General features: G+C 34.8%; 1 protein-coding gene across 2 annotated transcripts in view; it reads left to right on the top strand.

Annotated features, from left to right (window-relative positions):
• The window catches only part of LOC113619042 (bifunctional heparan sulfate N-deacetylase/N-sulfotransferase 4), a 289,667-nt gene that overhangs the window by 175,803 nt on the left and 88,919 nt on the right, over positions 1 to 24,945 (top strand). For both annotated transcript variants that reach the window (XM_027103592.1, XM_027103593.1), the window contains one exon: positions 322 to 450. In XM_027103592.1, coding sequence (XP_026959393.1) covers positions 322 to 450 — 129 coding nt within the window. The remainder of the gene's footprint in view (positions 1 to 321; positions 451 to 24,945) is intronic.

Genomic DNA, 24,945 nt, shown 5'->3' with positions numbered 1-24,945 from the left:
ACATTACCTCCTGAACCATCCCCCCCATAGCTCGTGTTACTGCCTGAACACCCCGCACCCCAATCTGTGGAAAATTTCTCTTCCATGAAACCTATCCCTAGTGCCAGAAAGGTTGGGGACTGCTGTCCTATAGCTTTTATTTAGCAAGTCTCTTAATATGTGCATAATTACACCAACATCAACTCTTGATTACATTAAGATTTTGGCTTTATCAGCTAAGGAACTCCAATAGGAATGAAATTCGCAGACTCTGAAGTCATGACACAGTGATGGAGCTTTTAATTAAGTCGTGTCGATGTGCTGCTTTTTCTTTTTCCTCAGGTCCTCCCTCGACAGACCTGTGGGTTGTTCACACACACTATTTTCTACAAAGAGTATCCAGGAGGCCCCCAAGAATTGGATAAAAGTATCAGAGGAGGTGAACTTTTCCTCACAATCCTTCTAAACCCAGTACGTATTCTATTTATGCTTTTTACCGTAACATCAGAACTTTCAAATATATGTTTCGTTTTATTTCTATTGTCAACCCTCTCACAAGAATAGTTGGTAAATACTAGAGAGAAATTAGACTAAATCTCCAAATATTCAATTCCCTTTATAATCGTCAATCAAGAAAAACGCAGATTTGTTAAGATTCGTATGTTGAATATAACAGTTAAATGTAAGATATCTCAGTGTTGTCTCCTATACTTGAATTGTAGTAAAGACATATATACAGTTCTATAACCACAAATTAACATTCAGAATATTGTGGTGCATACTTTGTCTATAAGTTGAATTTGCGCCTAGCTCAAGGTATTAGTAGACATACATTTCAGTCTCTAAAAATGATCACAATGCAAAACTGCATTGAAAATACATAGCTATGCATTATCTTTGTATAGTAGGGTCATCTGAGGCCTGTTTTTAAAATCTCCATTAATTTTATTTGGAATCAAAGCTACAGAATTTGTCCCTTTCGATTGTGCCCTTTCATCTTTCAAAGTTTTGCAATTTTATTTCCAGTTATATGTGGAAAAGTATAGCAGTGTGGGAATATATTATCATTAGATAATGTTGAGATTATTTCAGCTTTCTCAATTTTTTCCCATAAAGGTTCCATTTCTGAGGCCTTAAAGAGGCATGTCCTTTTTTGCATCCCACTGCACCAATAAAAAATATGAAATAGTGAGTTGCATGCTATGTCCACCTTGTTTAGTATAAGAAATTTTCATACTCAGGGAAAATGATTCATGCTTTAAACAAAACTATAGCTCAGTTGTCTGTGGCAAAGCTCCAGGTATGTTTTAAACAAATTATTTAGATAATTTATATATGATGTTTTTAATTCCTGAAGAAATTAATAAAAACCTACCTTGTGTAAAGATGAAAACTTTTAAATTGGATTGGAGGGATAGGGAAGTGGGGGGCAAAAATGCTTCACATGAGTGTGGGTAATCAACAACCTCCTCAAACTGCAGAACTATTAAAAACAAAACAAAACGGTCTGTTGTGTTGGGGTACCACTAAACTGGGGAACAGATTGGATGCTCTATGATCTTAGCAAGAAACTCTATTTCTCAGAGCTTGCTTGCTCTCCTGTAAAACAAGCTTGTTGAACTGGACAGTCTTCAATGTTCCTCAAAAGTATTCCTTTTGGATATTCCATTTTTTTTGTGTATAATTCAAATTCATTGAGACTTAAAAGAATCAAAAACGTTACAAAAATATTTTTTGGAAATTGAGGTATACATGTGAATGTTAATTCAAGCAAATGTGGGAAATCTTTCTTTTTAACCTTTCCCTCACTAATTGAGAATTTGATCTCCATAGAGGCAACGGCCACATCTTCATACCGTTTTCACTCTGGAGCTACACTCCCAACCCCAAATCTGCTCTGGTCACCTACTCAGGGGAAGAGATAAGCATCACAACACTGATGATTGCCCCCCCTAAACCTCTTGCTCCCCAGGTCTGATTGTTACTGATATTTACTACCTGGGTGCCCATCTGACTACTTGTCGTTAAAGAGATGGATTTATAACTGTTTTTTTGTTTTTTGGGTTTTTTTTGTGGTACGCGGGCCTCTCACTGTTGTGGCCTCTCCCGTTGCGGAGCACAGGCTCTGGACACGCAGGCTCAGCGGCCATGGCGCACGGGCCCAGCCGCTCCGCGGCATGTGGGATCTTCCCGGACCAGGGCACGAACCCGTGCCCCTGCATCGGCAGGTGCGCCACCAGGGAAGCCCTATAACTGTTTTTAAAATTTTTGAATTCAGTACTCTTTATAAAACATCATTCAGAGACTAATAGTTGGTCCCTTAAATAAGATGAAAGACTATTTGGCATTTCTATCTTTAGCACTTGTTGTGAACTAGCAAAATAACACCAACCTCACGTAAAAAGCTTACCATTTACACACAGATTTATTTTAATTGCAGAGGAATAGAACGGTGGAAGAGGAGAGTTTTCAGGAGACTTCTAGAGTCCAATCACAAACTGCAGTTACTTTATCATTGTGAATTGATGGTGATCTTAAAGTAGGATCCATGAGTAAATGAGAGAGACCCAGATAGACACAGAAAAAAAGCAATGCTACAGGTAGTCAATAGTGTGGATAATATAGGACATTCTATGTATGGCGATATGAGCCTGGATCAGACAAATAATGGTCCACAAAGATATGGGAGAAAGGAATAATGTTGCTCAAAACATGAACAGCGTAGCCATAGGCAATCCAGGTAGATGCTACTCAGCTCTCTATGGAGACAGGCTGCAAGCAGCATCTGACAGAACCCAGATCAAAACAGGGCTTAGTTCTAGAGCTGCATACACAGAAGTTACCAGATGTATTAGTCAGGGTTCTCCAGAGAAACAGAACCAAGAGGATGAGTGGGAGAAGAGATTTATTATAAGGAATTTGCTTATGTGTTTATGGAGGTTGACAAGTCTCAAAATCTATAGTCGACAAGCTAGAGTCCCAAGAGAGCTGATAGTGTAGTTCTAGTAGAAGTTCTATGGCTTGAGAAACAGGAGACCTAATGGTATAGTTCCAGTCCAAAAGCTGGCAGGATTGAGACCCAGGAAGAGCCAATGTTTCAGTTCAAGTTCGAAGGCAGGAAAACAACAACAACAACAAACAAACAAAAAAAAAAACCCAAAAAGCAACCATCTTGTTCAAAGGCAATCAGGCAGGAGGAGTTCCTTTTTACTCACAAGAGAGTGAGACCCTTTGTTCTATTTGGCCTCAACTGATTGGATGAGGCCCATCCACATTAGGGAGGGCAATCTGCTTTACTCAGTTGATCAATTCTGTTGTTAATCTCATCCAAAAGCATCCTCACAGGCACACCCAGAATAATGTTTGAGCAAATATCTGAGTAACCTGTGGTCCAGTTGAGTTGAGACATGAAATTAACTATCATTCCTAATGAGGAACTTAAGATGGGAGCAGACTGGAAGTAAGTGAAATGAAAAGGGGAGCACAGAAAGAGGGGAAGAAGTGATGAATGAAGTAAAGATAATGTAAGCTTGGAATTTTTTGTACGTGTGTCCTATTGTGAATAGAGAGGCATCACAGATGATGGGCTATGATCAATAGTCACTTCACCGATGTGGAAAAAAAGAAGTATTGAGGCTGCTTGATTAATTATTATTTTAAGTTATATGGTTCCAGCAAGGCTGGCAAAGATGGAGTCTGCAGGAAGAGAATGAGGAAAGAAGAAAACAAAAAATAATACTGATACACAGCCTTCTCCTCTGGTCTATTCTTTTTCTCTAGTCATCACTTAATTCTTTGTAAGAGTAAAGAGTATCTCATTATTCTTTCACCAAAACCATGCTGAAGAAAAAAAATCTATAAATTAATTGATGTGAAGGTATGTTTTCAACATTAATTAATTAATATGCTAACTCTAAAGAATATTTGTATTCTAACAGAGCCTATTCCCGAATGAGAGGTTTATGATTGTATTAATTTAGGTATCAAAGTTCCTTGGGGAAATATGATTTTAGTAAAAAGCATTCAACATCCATGAAATCATAGAGAAAGATGACTGACCACCTCTTCTACCTAGGAAAATTGATGTCTGTGAGGGCTTATAAGTAGGATAAGTGATCATAGTGTTAGCATAAACTCTAAAGATTTAAGGCCATTCTAACTTTATTTCATTTTTTCAATAATGATCTATACTTTCACATCATGAAAATACTGTAGACATCCTATATTATAACACCTCTCCTGCATGGTGATTTTCTCCTCTGATTTGTAAATGATCCATAGAATTTTGTCCTTTTACTTTTTGGTTTTCAGTATGTTAGTGAATGGATGAATAACGACATAGATAGCATGACACAAAGCTGGCAGTGACGGTAATTACACCAGATGATAATATTAATACCCAGTTATACTTAGCGAATTGGAGTGATAGACAAAATCTAGCAAGATGAAATTTAACAGGGAATAATGAAAAGCCCCCAAATTACTTTCAAACAAAATAGTGTATAATGCCAGCATTATATAAGGATAAATATTATATAAAGATAGAGTAAATCTGCCAGAAAATTGTATGGGCTGCATCATGTCCTATTCAATTCCTTGTCATTGAAGTTGTCTAAACAGAAATTTTGTAGGAATGTGAAATCTCTTACTTTTAATCTGATGCTAAGACTGTGATTCTGTTCTTATCCAGTTAGACGTGGGGTATATCTTTTTCACTGTAAAATATAAAAAATATGAAGTAGGTTTAATTTTACATATTACAGACCAGCATTATATATTTAGTTTTAGTCTATGATTATAAGGTCAGAGGAAAAAGGGAAATGGTAACTTATCAACATGTATAAGAACTAAAAAATGAGACAAAAATGGGAAGATATTCAGTGGTAGATGTATTGAGGGAAGTAGAAGAGAAAAAATGTTCTATCATCAATATACTGAAAGAAATATTAGTGCCAGGTTTAGCAGACCATTTTGAACTGGTTGGTAGTTTCTAGATTCATTTGTATGCAAGCATCCTATGAGTCTAATAAAAGCTGGAAAAGGTATGTGAGGGAATATCCTGGAATTTCCGCCTCTAGAGTACTTTAAAAGAGAATCAATGGGGCTTCCCTGGTGGCGCAGTGATTGAGAGTCCGCCTGCCGATGCAGGGGACACGGGTTCGTGCCCCGGTCTGGGAAGATCCCACATGCCGCCGAGCGGCTGAGCCCGTGAGCCATGGCCGCTAAGCCTGCGCGTCCGGTACCGCAAAAAAAAAAAAAGAGAATCAATGACTATATAGTTCTTTCTTATTGCCTTGGGAGTTCATCTACCTAAAGGAAGGGGACTGGATTAAATAATGTTGAAAAGTTCCACATATTTTTTTTTTCTGGTTCATAACTTCCACAACTCTGCTCTGAAGTCAAAAAGGCATGAACCACACCAAGACCAGCATAGCCTCTTTCCCTGTCCAGCTTCCAATTTAGGAATTCACATTATTTTGTGTCACCACCCCCCCGCCACACTTAGAATAGACCTGTATCCTTTCTGTGTTCAAAGGTCTCTGATATTTTTTCTTTATGCATTTTCAATAGGTTTTTAAAGTTAATTTTGACTCTAGCTGCTATCTTGTTCTCATAGTTTGACACATTTTAAAATATGTCATTATTTCTAATATATCATAAAGCAGAAAATGCAAATTGAAATATATTTTTACATCTTGACTCACATATGAACTCCTAATACTGTTGCATGTTAGATTTTTTGATTCAGAAAACTGCAAGAAATGGGGTTTCTTGATTTCCTTAGATACAAACTTGTTTTGCCCATATGAATGTAAAAATTGAAAATTAAATGATATTAGGGCTGTTTGAATGACATTTCAAAAGAAGAGCTAGGCATCTGTCCACTTAACATTCAGGTAACTTCCTCATTTTTTTTTTAGATTCTATCATGACCTCATCACATATTGATATTTGCCTGTACTGTTCCACACTTGTCAAATACTAACATGTATTTCCCTAGGGCCAAATTCTTCTTGTATTTTCAATATAGTCTTTGTACAGATAGGAAGAAAGATAATTTAATCATGTATGAGGTGAAACAACTTACACCAGGTAACCCACCATCATTCAAATTGAGACACTACCCTATAAAATATGCAGCAACTGGCAATAGTAAGGAAGTCTGGAGTCTTATCAGATGGTGTCACTAGTAACTATAAAAGCTTGAAATGAATATGCCTTACCGGATTTAATTTTTTTTTTCTAGCTCATTTTAATTTTGTGCTACACAAAGAACAGTATGAAGATAGAATTTTCTAAGTTTTCTTAACATATATATCTAAAGATGCTCCGATTCTAGAGTGCTTTAAAATGGCAGTACTGTAACCAGGAAGTCTACATTGTCCAAAGTTCAGAGCAGTGCCTAGACTCATTAACCTTTGTCTGTTCTTTGGCCAGTTGCAAATTCAGGTGAACAAAAAATATGTGCCTGAAACAGCAGTGTACTTGAAACTGACAGTAGAGTATAATGGAACCGCAATGATATACTTCCCCATGTGCTGTCTCCTGAAACTTCATACACTTAGGCTGGTTAATGACCTTTCCTTTCTCATGTATATCAATCTCCAAAATCATGGAATCTAATAGCAGGTCAGTACATTATGGATTAGAGCTGGCTTTTCAGACAGATTAGAGAAAAGGCAGCTGCAAGGCGTAGGAAAACATCAACCTGAAATAACCTGAACCAAACTTTAATTTCTTTTTCATGCTTAAATAATATGGAAGTAGATATGTAAGATAATTCACAGAAACATATTTTATGTGCGGTGCAGCAAAATAAAATGCAAGAAACATCCCGAGTCCTTTTCAGAGAAGATTAAAAAGAATTACAGATTACTGATATTCAAAGCCTCCAAATATTCTTTGACGATTTTGATTTTGATTTTCTATAAATGCTGCACTTTATAGAAGATTGTAACAATCAGATAATATTTCATGTAGAACAAAACATATATTCCACCAAAATATACTTCTTTATAAAATAATATATTAATATTTCTAACTCAGGGTCACGAGGGATATTGACACATGTTCCAGCAGTGTTTATTAGAAAAACAATAATAAATTAACTTCCAACTGCTCTACTACAGTGAAATGTGCCTCTCTTATCTGTGCAGGGACTTTGAAGCAATTAATGTTATTGGGAGCTCTGAGGCTTACAGCCTGGGAGAACAGCCACCAACTGTGAGAAGAATGAACCCCTGTAGAATATATAGATTGTGGAAAATTGTATTTCCACTCACTGAAAAACCTACAGTCACCTCTTTTTTTCCCTTTATCTGTTTTTTGAGTTTTGGGGGTTTTGGGTTTTTTTTTTCTGTTTTTTACTTTTCTTAAAGATTTGCAAGACTAACCTTTACAAAAGGGCATGAATCACCACTTCTGCAGTGATTCACACTCTCAGCAGGGATACTGTAGAATATGGAGTCAGCTAAGATCTGTGGCCTCAGTACAGATGATATTTTTTTCTGTCCACACTGAAAATCAGGATCAGAGTTATTATAAGGTTTTAGAGAATGAGGAGAAAATTTTGCTTTCTCCTGATTTGGGGGTAGTGCATGTTTTGTATGATTTCCCACAGTTGGATTTACTTAGCAATTAATAGCTCAGAATATAAAGTGCACCACCACAAAAGAATAGGATCTTTTGTCTCCTAAACCTGAACTCTGTCTTCTTGCCAAATGAGAGAAAGGTTGCTATTATTGTACAGACATGCATCTTTCTAAAGCAATGGTGGCTACAGGTCCTGATGGAATACAATTTACATTCCTCTATACTTCTATATCATGAACAAATCCATAAAATTGCGTTGTTTTTTTCAATTTTGTTTCCCTAGAAAAATAAATGAAAGCAGCAATATTTTAGTGGGGAAGTCTATTTCATCTTGTGTAACTGGGTAATTTAGTTTTCCCAAAGCATGTTATGAAAGGTAGTGGAATAGCTCTTTAGCATAAATAAATTTTCAACAGCAAAAAATACAACCTCCTGTTTATGTAGTTGTTAGTCAACAGATAAACCTTTTATTCCTCTCTGTTTTGAGGCTTACAGTATATAAATATTAGGCGCATAACGCTCACGACGATTAGGGATAGTTTGGAAGGAAAATCAGTGAATTCATGATTGTTAAAAAAACAAAACCATCTCTGCATTAGTCTTTATATGATTTAGTGGCTGGTGAGATAGTAAGAAATTAGGGGGTTCGGTGGGAGCCCACAAAATTAATATTGATATGTGTGCTTTTTTTGGCTTGTGAGTATTCACCCACCATGGTGTTCAAAATGGTTGATTTTATTCTCTCTTCCACAAATTATAGAACACCTAGATATATATGCAATATATATTGTTTCTCTCTTTCTCATTTATTTATTTATTTTTAAATCTTAAAGTGCATTGAAGCAGAAAGGCCTCTTTGGATCACTTTACTTTATTTCATCTCGGTTTTTCCTACTTCATTTTCCTCTGACTGCTCCTCAGAGTAAGATATTGTGAAAATAAAAATGTGCGTTCTTTTCTAAAACATGTTGATATTTTCACATTTTTGTATTTTAAAAGGCCAAATTATTTTGTCTTAGTTTTTCCATTAGTGGCTTAATGGAAAACTTAATGCTGATATGATAAGGAGTATTTATAAATATTAAACTTGCTGGTACCCATTGAGGAATTAAAAAGTCTTATAATTTCCGTCCATACAGTCTTATCCACAGATGTCCAAAGGGGTCTATCACTCAAGTTAGCTTGAGTTGATATTTGTTAAATTTTTCTTTGAGATTCATAAAATCTCAAACGTAAAAATTGTTGACAAAAATAATTGGGAGTCTGGTGTTTAATTCATAATGAATTGTTAGAATGCCATCAATGGTATTTGTATCTCAATCGTTTTATTTTTGTTTATTTGATCTTTTTTTTCAAGGAGATCTTCTTGATGTGTTCACTATCAAGTAGTTCTATTGTATAGATGTTCATGTGTGTGTATAACCCCTTCAAGGAAGGCTTCGGAATCCTGTCCAGAGGAGTTGATATTTGAACTGAGCATTGTAGGGACTCGTCAGACAAATGAGGTAGTTTGGTGGGGAATGTGAGTTTGCAGTAGGAGAGGGAAGAGCTGCAGAATGTTACAGAGGCTAAAATGACCGTGGCAAGTTTGGGAACTGTAAATGTTTGCATTTCACAGTACAAAATGAAGATAAGAGTGGGTAAATAAAATTATGAAAGGTTTTGTATGACATGTTGACAGTTTGAATGCTATTATTCTATTGTGAAGAGGGAAGGAATTTAAACAAGGGAGTGATAGATAGACCCAAATAATAATTGTTATTTGTAATTCTAGTTGACAGGTCGGGGCCTTCCTACACACTCCTTCTTATGCCTGTAGTACTTTTCTATTCCCACTGCTCGTGACTCGACCTTACTATTTTCCCTCAGATTTTACCTCTAATTTCTTTTGCTCACCTGGGTCCCCTCACAGGCTTAGGTCAGCTCTCACTGCTGTATGTTCACACAGAGCCACATGCATAATACTGTTCACAGTGGTGTCTTTATGTTTAGTGAATGTTGTCTCCCTCACCTGGGCTACATGCATACCCTGGAACATAGTATTGCCTCAGTAGGTACTTGTTCAATTAGACAGTAAATAAAAATTATAGCATCAGAACTGTATGTGTCTACCTCATGCCATTTCACATGGTTTGTTAACTTTGTATCAGAAGAAAAGGGAAAGGAAAGGAGAAGGAAGGAATGAAAAAGGGGGTGGGGAGAGGAAATAAAGGAGAGGGGAAATATAAAAGGAAAGGAAGAAAAAAGAGGAGAAGAAGGGAGTTAAGGATGGAAAGAAAGAAGGAAAACGGGAAGCCATTTCTTCCTCTTTTCATAAAATCAGTTGGGCAGCAGGAATGTAACTGTATTGTCTACTAACCAAACTCAGAAAATCTTGTTTTATTTTATTTTTCCTGGCTGGCTAAATACTGAAGAAAAAGTCCTATGATTTCTCTGTGCCTCAGAATTTCTCTGTCCATAAAATGGGGAAAATAATGTTGGTTCCCTTACAGTTTTACACAGATAGTGTGAGACGTAGCGAAAAGCAAGTGCTTTGATTTTTCAGAGAAAATGTATATAATTTGGACATAATTCTTATTTGAAAACGTAGAGGTATATATCACTTTTATTATCAATGATATCTGAGGTGTGTTAGCAACCCATAAACCGTGGTTTTATTTACAGTTTGAATTTTGCTTGATTGTTTCTCCCTGCTAGAACACATAAATCATGTGATAAAGACAGTCTCCTTTACAAAGGTATTTATTTCATTATAAGTTTTGCTTCTGAAAACGTTTTTGGTTGTCACCTTATTGTGCTTTCTGAGCTATTTTTAAATGATAAAATTTCTACCATTATTCTTTATTCCGGTGAAACAAACTGAGTCATTGAACCCAGTGCTTGCTTGGTCGGTCAAGACTGCTTTTTTTTGGTGGGGGGGGGCGGGTACGCGGACTTCTCACTGTTGTGGCCTCTCCCGTTGCGGAGCACAGGCTCTGGACGCGCAGGCTCAGCGGCCATGGCTCACGGGCCCAGCCGCTCTGCAGCATGTGGGATCTTCCCGGACCGGGGCACGAACCCGTGTCCCCTGCATCGGCAGGCGGACTCTCAACCACTGCGCCACCAGGGAAGCCCAAGACTGCTTTTTTAATTTGATTTTGTTGTCTACCAAAGTACCTCAGATGTTTTTGCCAAAGGTTTTTGTTTTTGTTGTTAGTGTTGCTGATTTTGAGGCCTTTTATCTATTTTTTGTTTTATATTAATAGAGAGTTTTTCTGGAAACACTAGGTCCATACTTTGTAATACTTTATGGTTAACACTGACTGTAGTGCTCAAATGAGAGGTGAGTAGAATTATTGCAGTCTCTGTGTTTAGTACACAAAATTAATGACATGAAAAATGGAAGACCTTCCTAAATAAAACATAATTACAGATAATTTAGATGAATGAGTTGAACTTACTAGAAATAAGAAAACCCAACCCCACAAGCCAAATAGAAAACTCTAGGCTGATTTTCATGATGTATCACAAGGGGAAAGATACTCTTCATGTCAGCCAGCCTTGATCCTATAGATCTGTCTCCACTGGACTTCACATCTAACAGAACAGTCAGTGTTCAATTACCTCTCTGTGATAACATTAACTACAACTAGAGAGGGAGCCAACAGATTTACAAGTAAAGTAAGGTCATGTTTTTGTGAACAGAGTTCATGGTGACTGCCAGCCTCCTTTAGCACTGTATGAAAATTACTAGCTTAAACAATGTAAAAGGTAAGATTTCGAGCATGAAGTGTTTCCCTGATTTATAGTTGTCACTTTTAACACAATTTAAGGTATGCAATAATGCCATTCAAAACATAAAGTGTAAGTAGCAGAATTGTGCTCCTTCTTTTTTATTTTTTTTCCTTAATACTTATAAGCTAGGTATTATTATTATTTTTTAACATCTTTATTGGAGTATAATACTTTACAATGGTGTGTTAGTTTCTGCTTTAGAGCAAAGTGAATCAGCTATACATATACATATATCCCCATATCTCCTCCCTCTTGCATCTCCCTCCCACCCTCCCTATCTCACCCCTCTAGGTGGACACAAACCACTGAACTGATCTCCCTGTGCTATGTGGCTGCTTCCCACTAGCTATCTGTTTTACATTTGGTAGTGTATGTATGTCCATGCCACTCTCTCACTTCATCCCAGCTTACCCTTCACCTTCCCCATGTCCTCAATTCCATTTTTTACCCTGCATCTTTATTCCTGTCCTGCCCCTAGGTTCTTCAGAACCTTTTTTTTTCTTTTAGATTCCATATATATGTGTTAGCATACGATATTTGTTTTTCTCTTTCTGACTTACTTCACTCTGTATAACAGTCTCTAGGTCCATCCACCTCACTACAAATAACTCAATTTCATTTCTTTTTATGGCTGAGTAATATTCCATTGTATATATGTGCCACATCTTCTTTATCCATTCATGTGTTAATGGACACTTAGGTTGCTTCCATGTCCTGGCTATTGTAAATAGAGCTGCAAAAGAACAAAAAATTTCACAATTTGTATGGAAACACAGAAGACCCCAAATAGCCAAGGCAACTTTGAGAAAGAAAAATGAAGCTGGAGGAATCAGGCTTCCAGACTTCAGACTATACTACAAAGTTACAATAACCAAGACAGTATGGTACTGGCACAAAAACAGAAATATAGATCAATGGAACAGGATAGAAAGCCCAGAGATAAACCCACACACATATGGTTACCTTATTTTTGATAAAGGAGGCAAGAATATACAATGGAGAAAAGACAGCCTCTTCAATAAGTGGTGCTGGGAAAACTGGACAGCTACATGTAAAAGAATGAAATTAGAACACTCCTTAACACCATACACAAAAATAAACTCAAAATGGATTAAAGACCTAAATGTAAGGCCAGACACCATCAAACTCTTAGAGGAAAACATAGGCAGAACACTCTATGACATAAATCATAACAAGCTCCTTTTTGACCCACCTCCTAGAGAAATGGAAATAAAAACAAAAATAAACAAATGGGACCTAATGAAACTTCAAAGCTTTTGCACAGCAAAGGAAACCATAAACAAGATGAAATGACCACCCTCAGATGGGAGAAAATATTTGCAAACGAAGCAACTGACAAAGGGTTAATCTCCAAAATATACAAGCAGCTCATGCAGCTCAATATCAAAAAAACAAACAACCCAATCCAAAAATGGGCAGAAGACCTAAATAGACATTTATCCAAAGAAGATATACGGATTGCCAACAAACACATGAAAGGATGTGCTCCTTCTTGAAGCTGTTATCATATCCACTTAAACTCTCTTTCACACACAGGTACACATTCAAATCAAATGTGAATAAAAGATGGGACTTGAAAATTGCCATTCTCCTGCAATTTATTTTCAGAAGTCCATTCTGTAGTTCACTTAAACAACTTGCTCAAGCAATCACATATATAGAGTTTTCTACATGGGCTGAGTTTTTATGATCATAAACACAGAGATTTTAGGAATTATGAGCTATTTAAAGATATAAAAAACAAACTTTAAACACATCGCATTGCCCCAAATTGGAATCACCTCTTATTCCATCTTTTGCTGAATTCATCTTAAAAAAATATATGCTATAGCTTATAATGATTCTTGAATTTTTAGTAGTTTAGATATTAGAAAAGAAACCCATCTATAGGAAGTGCAGTGATAGTGACTTACAATGTAAAGAATCATTGGCTCAATTATTGTGGTTTTGGAAATGATTTTCTAGAGAGCAGTCAAACTCCCAAGTAACGTCAGGAGACATTCTTTTTACACGTTTATTCTCAAAGTAGGTCCCATTATATATCTGTTGAATGAATAAATCTATCAATAAGTACTGTCAACTCTACTTCCAGTGGCTTCATCATCTCTCCCCCAGAGAACTGCTATCATTCTGGCCACATAGAATCCATTATCCCCAAGAGCAGTCAGAATGCTATTGTTAAATTCAAAATACAGCATGTCATGGCCATTCTTAAATACCAAAGACTTCTCATTTAATCCCAGAATAAAATTCAAACCGTGGTCTATGACCTGGCCCTCTGCTGGCTTCTCTGCATTGACCAAGTTCCATTCTCACCATGCCATGATTATTTCCACACAGTCCTTCAAATATGCCAAGATTGTTTGCCCCTCAGGGCTTTTGTGCTACCATCACTTTGCTTGGAGTGAGCTGCTTCCAGGAATTTGTTAGCCTTGATTTCTTCTGCCTTTTATGTCTCAGGTCAAAAGTCACTACCTTGGAGAGTGGCTTCCTGGCCTTTTCGCAGTCATTCTCTATCACTTATCTGTCTTATTTTTTCATGGTATTCACTACTCTCTAGACCTCTCCTATTGATTTATGTGTTCACCATCTGTTTCCCTTCCCCAGTTTCACTCCCCATCCTCAAACCACCAATGATCCACTCCACGTTAGCTCCATGAGTCCAGCAACATTTATGTTGCGGTGGAGGGTACAGGGAGGATATGAGTGGCATAGAAATTGCTAAACCATTTGATGGTTAATCATTGTTTATTCCTAGGTAGATATCTTTGTGAGCTTTGGAAGTGATATTTAGCTAAAGATTTAAAATGTTAATGTGCAAATGAAAACAGTTCTGTATATTTGATCATTGTTTATTTGTTTTGATGTACACAGATAATTTTACAATTTTTATGGAAAACAATCCATATACCTGAAGTGTTTTATAATATTTATGCAAATTTGACTTAAAGTAATATTTCATTTTACCTTACCAAACTGGTTAGATTAATATCTGCCTAATATTAGAAAAATATACCTAGTAATCATATCTTAAGAAACACAAATATAAATCAGGAATGTTCAATATTCTCTCAAGTATTGATATCTATTACTTTTAATGTAATAGAGCTCTTTGTTCTATTTAGAATAACTAGTAACTACTTATTCAATGTTACCTATATTTAAAATTCTATATGCTTTCCATGTATTAACTCATTTAATTCTCCCAGCAACCACATAATGATAATGCTATTATTATTCCCATTTTCTGAATGAGGAAACTATCCAGAGAAGTTAGCTAATTCATCCAATATCATCCAGATAGAGAGCAGCAGAGCTACAATTTAAACTCAGGAGGCTGGGTTCTAAAACCCCTCACTCTTTTACCAGTATAGTACACTGTCTCTCCAAGTCAGACTACTGTGCAAAATAATAATATAACTTGGGAAAAATCTGTCTTTTTGTGGGAGAGTGATTCTAACAGCAATAACTATACTCCATCAACTTCCAGAGTTGAATACATTTATGCGATTGCAGATATGTATACATATCTATATCTATATTTTTCAAAATTCCTTGCTCACCTCAAAGCTGTAGGCTCCTTGATTCTTTCGGTATACACCTATTAGGTATGATTAGTGTGCCAGAGACATAAGAAAACAAAGAGTGCAGTCTTCACAGACTGGTGGGAGAAATAAACATACGGCAGAAATTTGGATACAGTTTGATATGTGCTGTCACAAAAGGCATGTAAATACAGACAAGGGGAGATTGTCACACGCCTACAAGGGCGATGTGATATTTGAGCTGAACAGAATGTATAGAGTTTTGAGTGTCATTGGAGAAGGGTGTTTCACACTGTGAGGAAGCTAATGAGCTAATGAGCTGGAGACATATAAAGAAAAGGGTATGGAAAGAACAAATAATAAAAAGAGGGAGGGATAAGAGGAAGAGGAAAGAATGAGATGGGCAGAGGGTCAGGGCTGCAGGTTTTATGGATCATTCATTTGTAGGGATGCTGAGTGATGTGATACTCAGATGTAGAGACAAACCTAGTATTCTTATTTCTTAATATTTGAGCTATTCCATCAAAATGATAACCTTCCTTGAGAGAAGATAGTTTTTTGTTTTGTTTTGTTTTGTTTTAATCAGACCACGAGTTTGCTAGAACTTTTTTAAAAAAACTATCCTCATCTCAAGGAAGTACAGAAATAAATCTTCTTAGTCCTTTGCTCACAAAGAAAATGGTGATATAAGAGACAAATATATACATATACAAAGTATATGCTGTCCTTTCTTCCTAGGCTGTCTTTGCAAAATGAGCAAACCTCAGGACTTTGAAGATTAGTCTTTTTAAATTGATTTTAAAACCATGTAAGAATTAGAAATATTGCAATATTAGATCCATAGTCTGTGGTTTTTTTCCTTTTTTTGTTTTTTTCTTCTTTTTCTCTCTCCTCCCTCTTTCCCCTCTCTCCCCTCCCCCCTCTCCTCCTTCTCTCCCCCTTCCATTTTACCTTCTTCTCCTTCTGTCTTCTTTAATTAACAGGTTCAGCTAATTACTTCTAGAATCATTATATTATTAGTCCACAAGAAACATGTTGTAATTTTATACCATCCATTGACATTCGATGTCATTTATAATGACAAAAATAATAGACTCTAATTAACAACCAATGACTTAGACTTTAAAATGAACTTATGTTTAGAAGAACACACAGCCTTTGTATACTTCATCTAGTATTTTTAATGAAATCTTTTCTGTTAAAGAAAAACAGAAATCTGTTCTTAAGACTGTCACTACCCAAGAAAAATAACTTTAACTTATAATTTTAATGATGAAAAGGAGGGCTGTAATTCTTTGCACATTTGCCTGTTAAACAGATGGTTATAAAAGAGGAATAAATTTAATACCGTGTATATATATATATATATATATATATATATATATATATACATATATATATATATATATATCTCTTAACTTCTAATTAGACTCATTAACCTCATTGCATCTTATCTGGTGTCGCTGGAGGGAAAATACTGAGCCATTAAGAAACAAAACCAAATTCAAGTACAACTAGCTCACTGGCTCCATTATGGCATTGACCAGTCTTTCGAGGTTCCTTCTTGGGGATCTGACAGCTTTGTGGTTTTGTTCTTAGAAGACTGGCAGAGGCTGCCTATTTGTGATTGCTGGAGAACCCCTGAGAACAGAGGGAGGCTAGTGAGAACAATTTCCTTCAGGGGTCATCTTACCAGTTTACTGGAGAACTTTGCTTTTCAGGTTCATATCTAGCACTTTTGCTAAGCAATATGTTATATTCAATTTTTTCTGCATTTAAAAAAATTCATTAGGTTAGTACCAGTTTAATATTTCAAGAGAAAATAAAGATCAGATCAACATCTGTAGTAAAGGAGAAATTATAGGAGCAGACATAAAAAATGCCCCTATCTCCACCTGCCACTGTCTGAGTGCAAGTTACCTATTCTCTGCCTGGCGATGCCAGGAGTGAAAAAGAACTTGATAAAACATTAGAGGGAAACAAGCAGTTGCTCTTGCCTTTCAAAAGATGGTGATTAAAAGTGTCAACTGGAAATTCAAATCCTCTCTATCTCAATTTCCTGCCGCCTCAGAATGGTACTAATTCTGAAAGGATGATTGTTACCTTATTAAAAAAATAAGTGCTGATGGATACAAGCACATTTGCAAGATGGGGAATATTGGGAGAGGAGCCAGTTTGGAAAAAGGACTATCAAGAACACATTTATTGATAAGTTGATTTTGAGATGTACTTTAGGCATCCAACATGTTATTTGTTTGCTATTTGGCTACATGAGTCAGCAGCTCAAGAGCTCTCTCTGTAAGATATATTGGCATCAAGATGGAATATAACGTTATGGGACTGAACGATCTATCTGCAGAGCAGAAGAATAGATTCAATAGCAGGCAAAATTTATTTCTCATATTTAGGAATATTATCCAGACTGCTATGTCTTACTAGTAATTGCAAGGAAAATCTCATTTTCTCTGACAAAGAACAAGCCAGAATACACACACACAAAACCCACTCCCTTTAATGACTGTCATAATATTGAAATGTGGTGATGTTTTAGGGCCTCTTTTTTCTTCTAATAGAAATGTTCATTTCCTGAAGTGGCAATTTTGAGAAATTAAGGACATGGATGATTGAAATGAGCTTTCCATTTTTGCTCACATACTAAAGTTTTTGCCTCATTGGATAACTTTAATTTTCCCCCTATTTCTTCACCAAGATTTTGAGTAGGTCTGAAGAGAAAGTGCTCTGACATATTTAAGACATCCTGAGACAGAATCTGCACCCATGATCATATCTCTTTAGTGTCTACAAGGTCTCATAGAATGTTTTTCCTAGCTCATCTTTCTTGCTCCCTTGCCATTTTGGAAGATAAAGAACCAGCTCATAAATACTTAACGGACAAGATAAGCTAATAAATACAGCTCTAAATACCATCCCCTTACAATAGTCCAAGAATTATCAATCCTTGAATAATTCCTTATGCCAACCAAGAAGAGCTCTCTATAAAGCCAAACTGTTTAAGTCAAAATTCAAAACAAAATCTACATTTCAAATGAGATATTAACAACTCTTCTGGCATTTTAGTGATACATTTGCTACTCATCTCAATAACCTTTTAATTTCATACTAATGCATAAGATTGTCTTTACTAATGAGTAAGGATTTGCCCAAGGAAATTGGTGATATCTTAATTTATAAATTTTTGAATGGCCATTGAATTAATCTAAATTAGAAATTTAGATTTCAAATAAGTCTTAGTGGTTGAGATTTTTTAAGCCACTAACCCTGATGCTATGCCAGCCTATATATAATGAATTATCTAACAACCTCTTCATCCTCAATATGCCTTATTCATAGACATCATACTGATTAAGGGAAAACATTAAATTATTTATTTATTTATTTAATATTTTATTTTTTAAGGGTATCCCAGAATAGGAGGGGGTAATTTTTTGATAAGTGAATTTTGAAAATAATAATAAATATATAAATATTTTTCAATTATATATTTGGGTCAAATAAAAACACTATTTTGGTTAGGATATTGACAGAGAAATAATATTGAGGTTATAGAAAAAGAATTGGTCCATTCCAAGCCATTATATTATATAAAATATTATTATATTTTGTAACATATTTTTTGTAAAAATTTCCTTTATTTTTAATAGACTTATTAATTTAACAAATTTAGTAAAAGACTTATTACTTCTATTCATTGAAAGCAAAATTTTCATAAAATATGCAAAGACTCCAGTCTTGACAAACAGGCTTAATTGTGAAAAATAAACGCACCACAATCCCTTCAGAAGAGCTGGAGTCCCAGATATGTTCAAATGCAAGTTGATCCGAAGCTTGCCTCTAGTCTATATAAAGACCAGATTTATACATATAATGTATATCTTCCAAACTTAAAGTCAGAAGGTCTATAACAAGATAGACAAAAAAATGATTTTATTCAATAAATATGGGAAAACTTAACAATTAAGTATTTTACGTATCTTGTATCTGTGATGGCATGTGAAATTAACTGAGTTAGGGCACAGAGTGGCTTAACCACCTCCATTTGTTAACAGTATGGAAGTTTAAAGATTACATTAATAGTGAAAGGTACGTTACTAAAGAATGTTTATCTGTAGAATAATCTCCCCCAAATATCTCCTTTCATAACAAGAAATGCTGCTAGAGGTGATAACATGGTAGAAAAAGTATAGTACAAACATAAAAGTCAAAGGGACTTTTATCATCCAACTCCAGATACATGATTAAATCTGTTTCTTCCTAATTCAAGGTTTTCTACACAATTTCTCTTCCTAAATATGATTGTGTAAGCCTATCTTTCTTTACAAACCTTCTCCCTCATTTTCCTTCTTAATGCAGAGTTCCTAAATGAAGCAAAATATCAGGGTGTATGGAAAATAATACTTTTCAGCTTCATATTTTATAGTTATGTTATGACTCATAGAAAAATTGATCCCAAAGTTCATAATTTTTCTTTTTCTAATTTCTTCTATTTGAAATCTGCCTTTCCACCATTTCCTCATTAACGTAAACCAACAGTGGTCCTTGTTTGAAAGTACTTCATCAGAATTAGCCTCAAGTGAGTGAGCTGATGGAAGAAATGGTAATAAATTAACATGTGTCAACAGAGGGCTGTTGAGCAAAAAATTCAGTTACCTCCAGCACAGACTACAGGATAATTTATTAAAGTGTCAGAAGCAAACCTTTAAGGTAAAAAATAGCTGATACAAAATTCTCGGATTACCCAAAATGAAACTTTAATGTAAGTAAACGGAAAAGAACAGACTTGTGACTGTGCTGTTCACCATTCAAAATTATTTGGAAAATGGTTGATTTGAAAATATGAAATACTCTAACTGACCACATAGTGAATAAAATTAATTCCAAGGATTGTTTACACACAGTAGAGTTCCAAAATGAGTGTTAATTATCACTTGCAAGTGATTTGAATCATAAAAGTTATTTTTAAAAAACTGAAATGAAATCAGCTAGACAATGGAAAACAAAGAGAAAGTCATGAAAACAAATAACTTATCTTTTGTATCTCAATTTCACTGGTTCTTTGCAGTTTTTATAACTTAAGTTTTAAAAAGCATTCTTAATCTAAGCAAAGTTAAATAAAGCCCTTTATCTACACTTATAAGGACACTCTGATTAAAAAGTCAGATTAAGTCTTCTCTGTGAGCAGCTGATAAGTTGATATGAAATCCCTATTAACACATTACAGAGAGATTCAATTTGTATGTGCTACACAGTGGTTTTAAGAAGCTAAATATTACCTGTATAATTCTATCCAGGATGAATAGCCTACTTAACAAGCTTTATTCTCACAAATTAGCAATGAAGTGGTCTAGGGATGCATTATGTAGGACTTTTATAGGGTGGTATATCAATTAGTTTAAGGCTACGCATGTACACAGATTGATCTGCAAGAGGGAAAAAAAAAGAATTTCCACCATGCCACTATATTTTGGGTAGGGCAGATGAAGAAAGAAACTAACTTTAAACAAATTATTATAGATTTTTTTTCCATTTGTTTGTTCATTTGTTTTCCATTTTTAGCTTGGTTTGATGGTGTAGGTAAAGTACCTTTAAGAGGATGTGGAAATTTTAAACTCTACAACCCATTACCAAAGAGTGAAAATGTTCCTTTTTTGGGTCTGTTCCAGTCTTTAATTAACTGTTAATTATATGGATGGGTAAACATAACAAAGTCTCAAAATTGTTTGATTATCTGAAAATTTCTATAATACATGTGTGGCCTATAGTAATTAGTGGAGGGGATATTAGATATAACACCTATCGGTCTACTTGGAATTGTATATATTTAATAGTATTGCTATTGATGTTTTATATCTTGTTCTTTATTAAAAACAACCTCTAGAACTTAGTAAAATGATACATATTCTTTTTGTCCAATATGTTAGAATTACGGAAATAGTTATTCTAAAAATTTCTTTTAACATTAAGCTATTTCTAGCATCTATGTAACAAAGCAGTTGGATGAATATTGTCAAAAGTAAGTTTCAGATACACATACATTTCTTTTTTTATATATATTTTTATCATCTTTAAGCAATCTGGTATCATATGCATGTACAGTGAACATGTATTATTGATACTAAAATTTTCTTGTTAAGTGAGATTATTAATGAAAGTAATATCAAAACTTATTACTAATAATAACTTATTCAATTATAGAATAAATAAACGAGAAAATTCTGTGAAATTTTCTGTTTCTACACTGGTTATCATCCTAATGTTTCAGATTCCTTCATAGTGTAGATATTTATTAATATGTTAGTTGATGAGGGAAAAATAGATGAGAAATACATGATATACATTACAGTAAAGACTTACACTTGAATGAGAAATTGGAAATTGAAGAAACTACTGTTATTCAAGTATCATTTATATGGAAAAGTATAACGTTTTTTGTGACTTAGAAAATCTTTCTCAAATGTTTTCTCTCGTATTTCTAATTATACATTAATCAAAGGGCAAATATTTTCATATTTAAGTCACTAATATTATGAAAGATATGTGACATTAGGACTAACATTTTTTAAAAACATGAATATAGGAATTATAATGCCAATCTTAAAGGAACCCTAAACTAAGCTTTGCAGAATCTTATTTCATTCCATCAGCTTCTGCCTTTGGCATCTGTAACTTAAGTGAAAATTCCTATAGGTGTCAATAATCTAGAGATTTCCAGATTATGGAGAATTAAGATGGGAGACCAAAGTTTAGATCACAAGTGTTTCAAGCTTAAAGATAGTGCATATGTTGCTTTTTATTTATTTCTTTTTTGGTTTTCTTTACAATAAATCAATCCAGACTTCAGATTTCTGGTCTGGCATGTAAAGAGTTTGGAAGTCACCACTCCATCCTAACAACAAATAAAAAGCTAAACAAACTGGAAAAGCAACAACTGTTCTTAGGTCAAAGAAGTGAGGTCACAGAGCAAACTGCTGCCTCCAAAATTGGAAACAGAGAGAGGTGAATAGAGAGAATCACAACTTTCTGTAGCAGAAACTTCCATGCAAACCAGTGGCCAGGTAGAAGAAACTGAACTGTAATTGATATGTTGTTGGAGGCTCAGTGGAGATAGTCTGAGAGTCCAACAGGGGGACCCAGTCTTAGGGGACCCCCCACACTTTTGTGAGTTTTACATTCAGAAGCTCAACCAGGAAATTTCCAGTTTTAAAATAAGCCCCAGGGATGTAATATATAGCATAAAGGATATGGTCAATAATACTGTAATAACTTTGTAAGGGGACAAGTGGTTACTATACTCATCATGGTGATCATTTCATAATGTATGCAAATATCAAATCGCTACATAGTACAGCTAAAACTAACATAATATTGTACATAAACTACATTTCAATAATAATTTTATTATTTTTTTAAGAGTGAATACCTGAGAAAATTCCTCCTGTGCTTCTGGCAGGGGGAAGGAAAAAGGAACCATTGTGAAATACCCCAGAGCACTCTGTTTTTCTTAACAAGGGCTTCCCTCAGGAGAAACTTTTTGACCAAAGCCTAGCCTACAGGGATTTTATAAGAACCTAATTGACTTGGGAGAAGAAAAATACCCAACTCCAGGCCAGTCTAGACATCCTGTCCCATCTGAGTGAAGAAGGTGACTAAGAAGCACTTGAGAAATTCACAGTCCAAGACATAGGTGCAGCACAAGACTGAGACCTTATCATAGGACTAGAGACTGCTTCACCTCTTCCCACACCTCACAACCACATCAATTAAAGTCTGTTTACCACAGATCCTTCTATCCAGTACATCATATCAGGCTATCAAGAAAAAAATTAAAGGCACAGTAAGAGACAAAAAACACATTTTGAAGAGACAAAGCAAGCATCAGAACTAAACTCAGATACAGTAGGGATGTTGGAATTAACAGACCAAGGTTTTCAACACCATTATGATTAATAATGTGATAATGTTAATTAATAATTTTTGTAATGTTTATAAATATCGAATCTCTATGTTTTACACCTGAAAATAACATAATGTTGTAAGTCAATTATATTTCAATAAATAGGAAAAAAAAAAGAAAATGGAGTAAAATATTTAAAGTGTTGAGAGAAAAACATCCACCAACCTAGAATTCTGTGTCCTGTGAAATAATCCTTTAAAGTGAAGGAGAAATAAGGACTCTCTCAGACAAAAATTGAGGGAATTTGTTGGCAGTAGACTTGCCTGCAAGAAATGTTAAAGGCATTTCATTAGAGAAAAGGAAAATTATATAGGACAGAAACTCAGATCTACTCAGAGTAAAAGGCAAAAATATGAACAAAGAATAAGGGCAACAAAGGAAAAACAGTAACAAATATGGTAGATATTAACCAACTATATCACTAATCAATATGAATTTGACATGAGCCTAAATATACCAAATAAAAGACAAATTGTCAGAGTGGATCAACAAACAAGACCCAACTATATGTTCTCTACAGGAAATCAACTTTAAATATAAAAACGTATATACATTTAAAATAAATGGATGGAGACATATATAATACTAGCACTAATAAAAGAAAAGTAGGAGTCGCTATATTAGTTTCAAACAGAACAGACTTCAAGGTAAGAAGTTATCAGGAATAAAAAGGGGAATTACATAATGATAAAGGGGTCAATTCTCCAAGAAGACATAACAATTCTCAATGAGTATATGCCTAATAACAGAGCATCAAACTATGGAAGGCAAAAGCTGATAGAACTGCAAGCAAAAATAGATGAATCCAATATCATAGTTGGAGACTTCAATACTCCTTTCTCAGAAATAGACAAATCCAGCAGGCAGAAACTCAGGACATGATTGAATTCAACACCATCAATCAACAGGATATAATGGACATCTATGTACTATTTCATCTAAAAACAGCAGAATACACATTCTTTCCAAGTTCACATGGAACATTCACCAAGATAGATCACTTTCTGGGCCTTAAAAGACACCTTAACAAATGGAAAAGAATATAAATCATACACAGTGGAATTAAACTAGCAAACAATAACAGAGAAATAGCTGGAAAATCCCCAGGTACATGGAGATTGAACAATACACTTTTAAATAACATATGAGTCAAAAAAGAAATCTTATGAGATATTAGAAAATATTTTAAACTAAATGAAAATGAAAATACAATTTATCGAAATTTGTGGGATGTAGCGAACACAGTACTTAAAGGTAAATTTATAGCATTGAATGAATATATTATAAAAGAATAAAGTTCTATAATCAATCATCTAAGCCTCCACCTTAGAAAACTAGAAAAAGAAGAGCAATTCAAATCCAAAGTAGCCAGAAGAAGAGAAATAATGAAAATTATAGTAGAAAGGACATTAAAACGATAATCAAATAATACTATGAACAACTCTATTCCAACAAATTTGATAACCTATGTGAAATGGATCAATTTCTTGAAAGATACAACTTGCCAAAACTCACATAAGAAGTAACAGATAGTTGGAGAAGACAAACCACAGACATGGAGAAGGTATCTGCAAAAGACACATCTGATAAAGAACTACTGTCCAAAATACACACAAAAAAGTCGTAAAACTCAACAGGAAGAAAAAAACCCACACAATTAAAAAATGAGCCAAAGACCTTAACAGAAACCTCTCCAAGACAGATATACAGATGGCAAATAAGTATATGAAAAGATGTTCCACATCATAAGATATCAGTGAAGTACAAATTAAAACAACAGTAAGATAACACAGTACACTTCTTAGAATGGCCAAAATCCACAACACTGATAACACCAATTTTTGGCAAAGATGTAGAGCGATAGAAGCTCTCAGTCATTGCTGGTGGGAATGCAAACTGGAACAACCACTTTGGAAGACAGCTTGGCAGTTTCTTACAAAACTAACACACTTTTACCATATTATCCAGCAATTTCACTCCTTAGTAATTCTCCAAAAGAGTTGAAAACTATGTCCGCACAAAATCTGCATACAGATGTTTATAGCAGCTTTATTCACAATT

The sequence above is a fragment of the Aethalodelphis obliquidens genome, unplaced genomic scaffold (genome assembly GCF_003676395.1).
Source record: "Aethalodelphis obliquidens isolate GAN/ISIS:26980383/991018 unplaced genomic scaffold, ASM367639v1 scaffold6, whole genome shotgun sequence".
Classification (NCBI taxonomy): Eukaryota; Metazoa; Chordata; class Mammalia; order Artiodactyla; family Delphinidae; genus Aethalodelphis; species Aethalodelphis obliquidens.
This window is presented reverse-complemented; position numbering and strand designations above follow the sequence as displayed.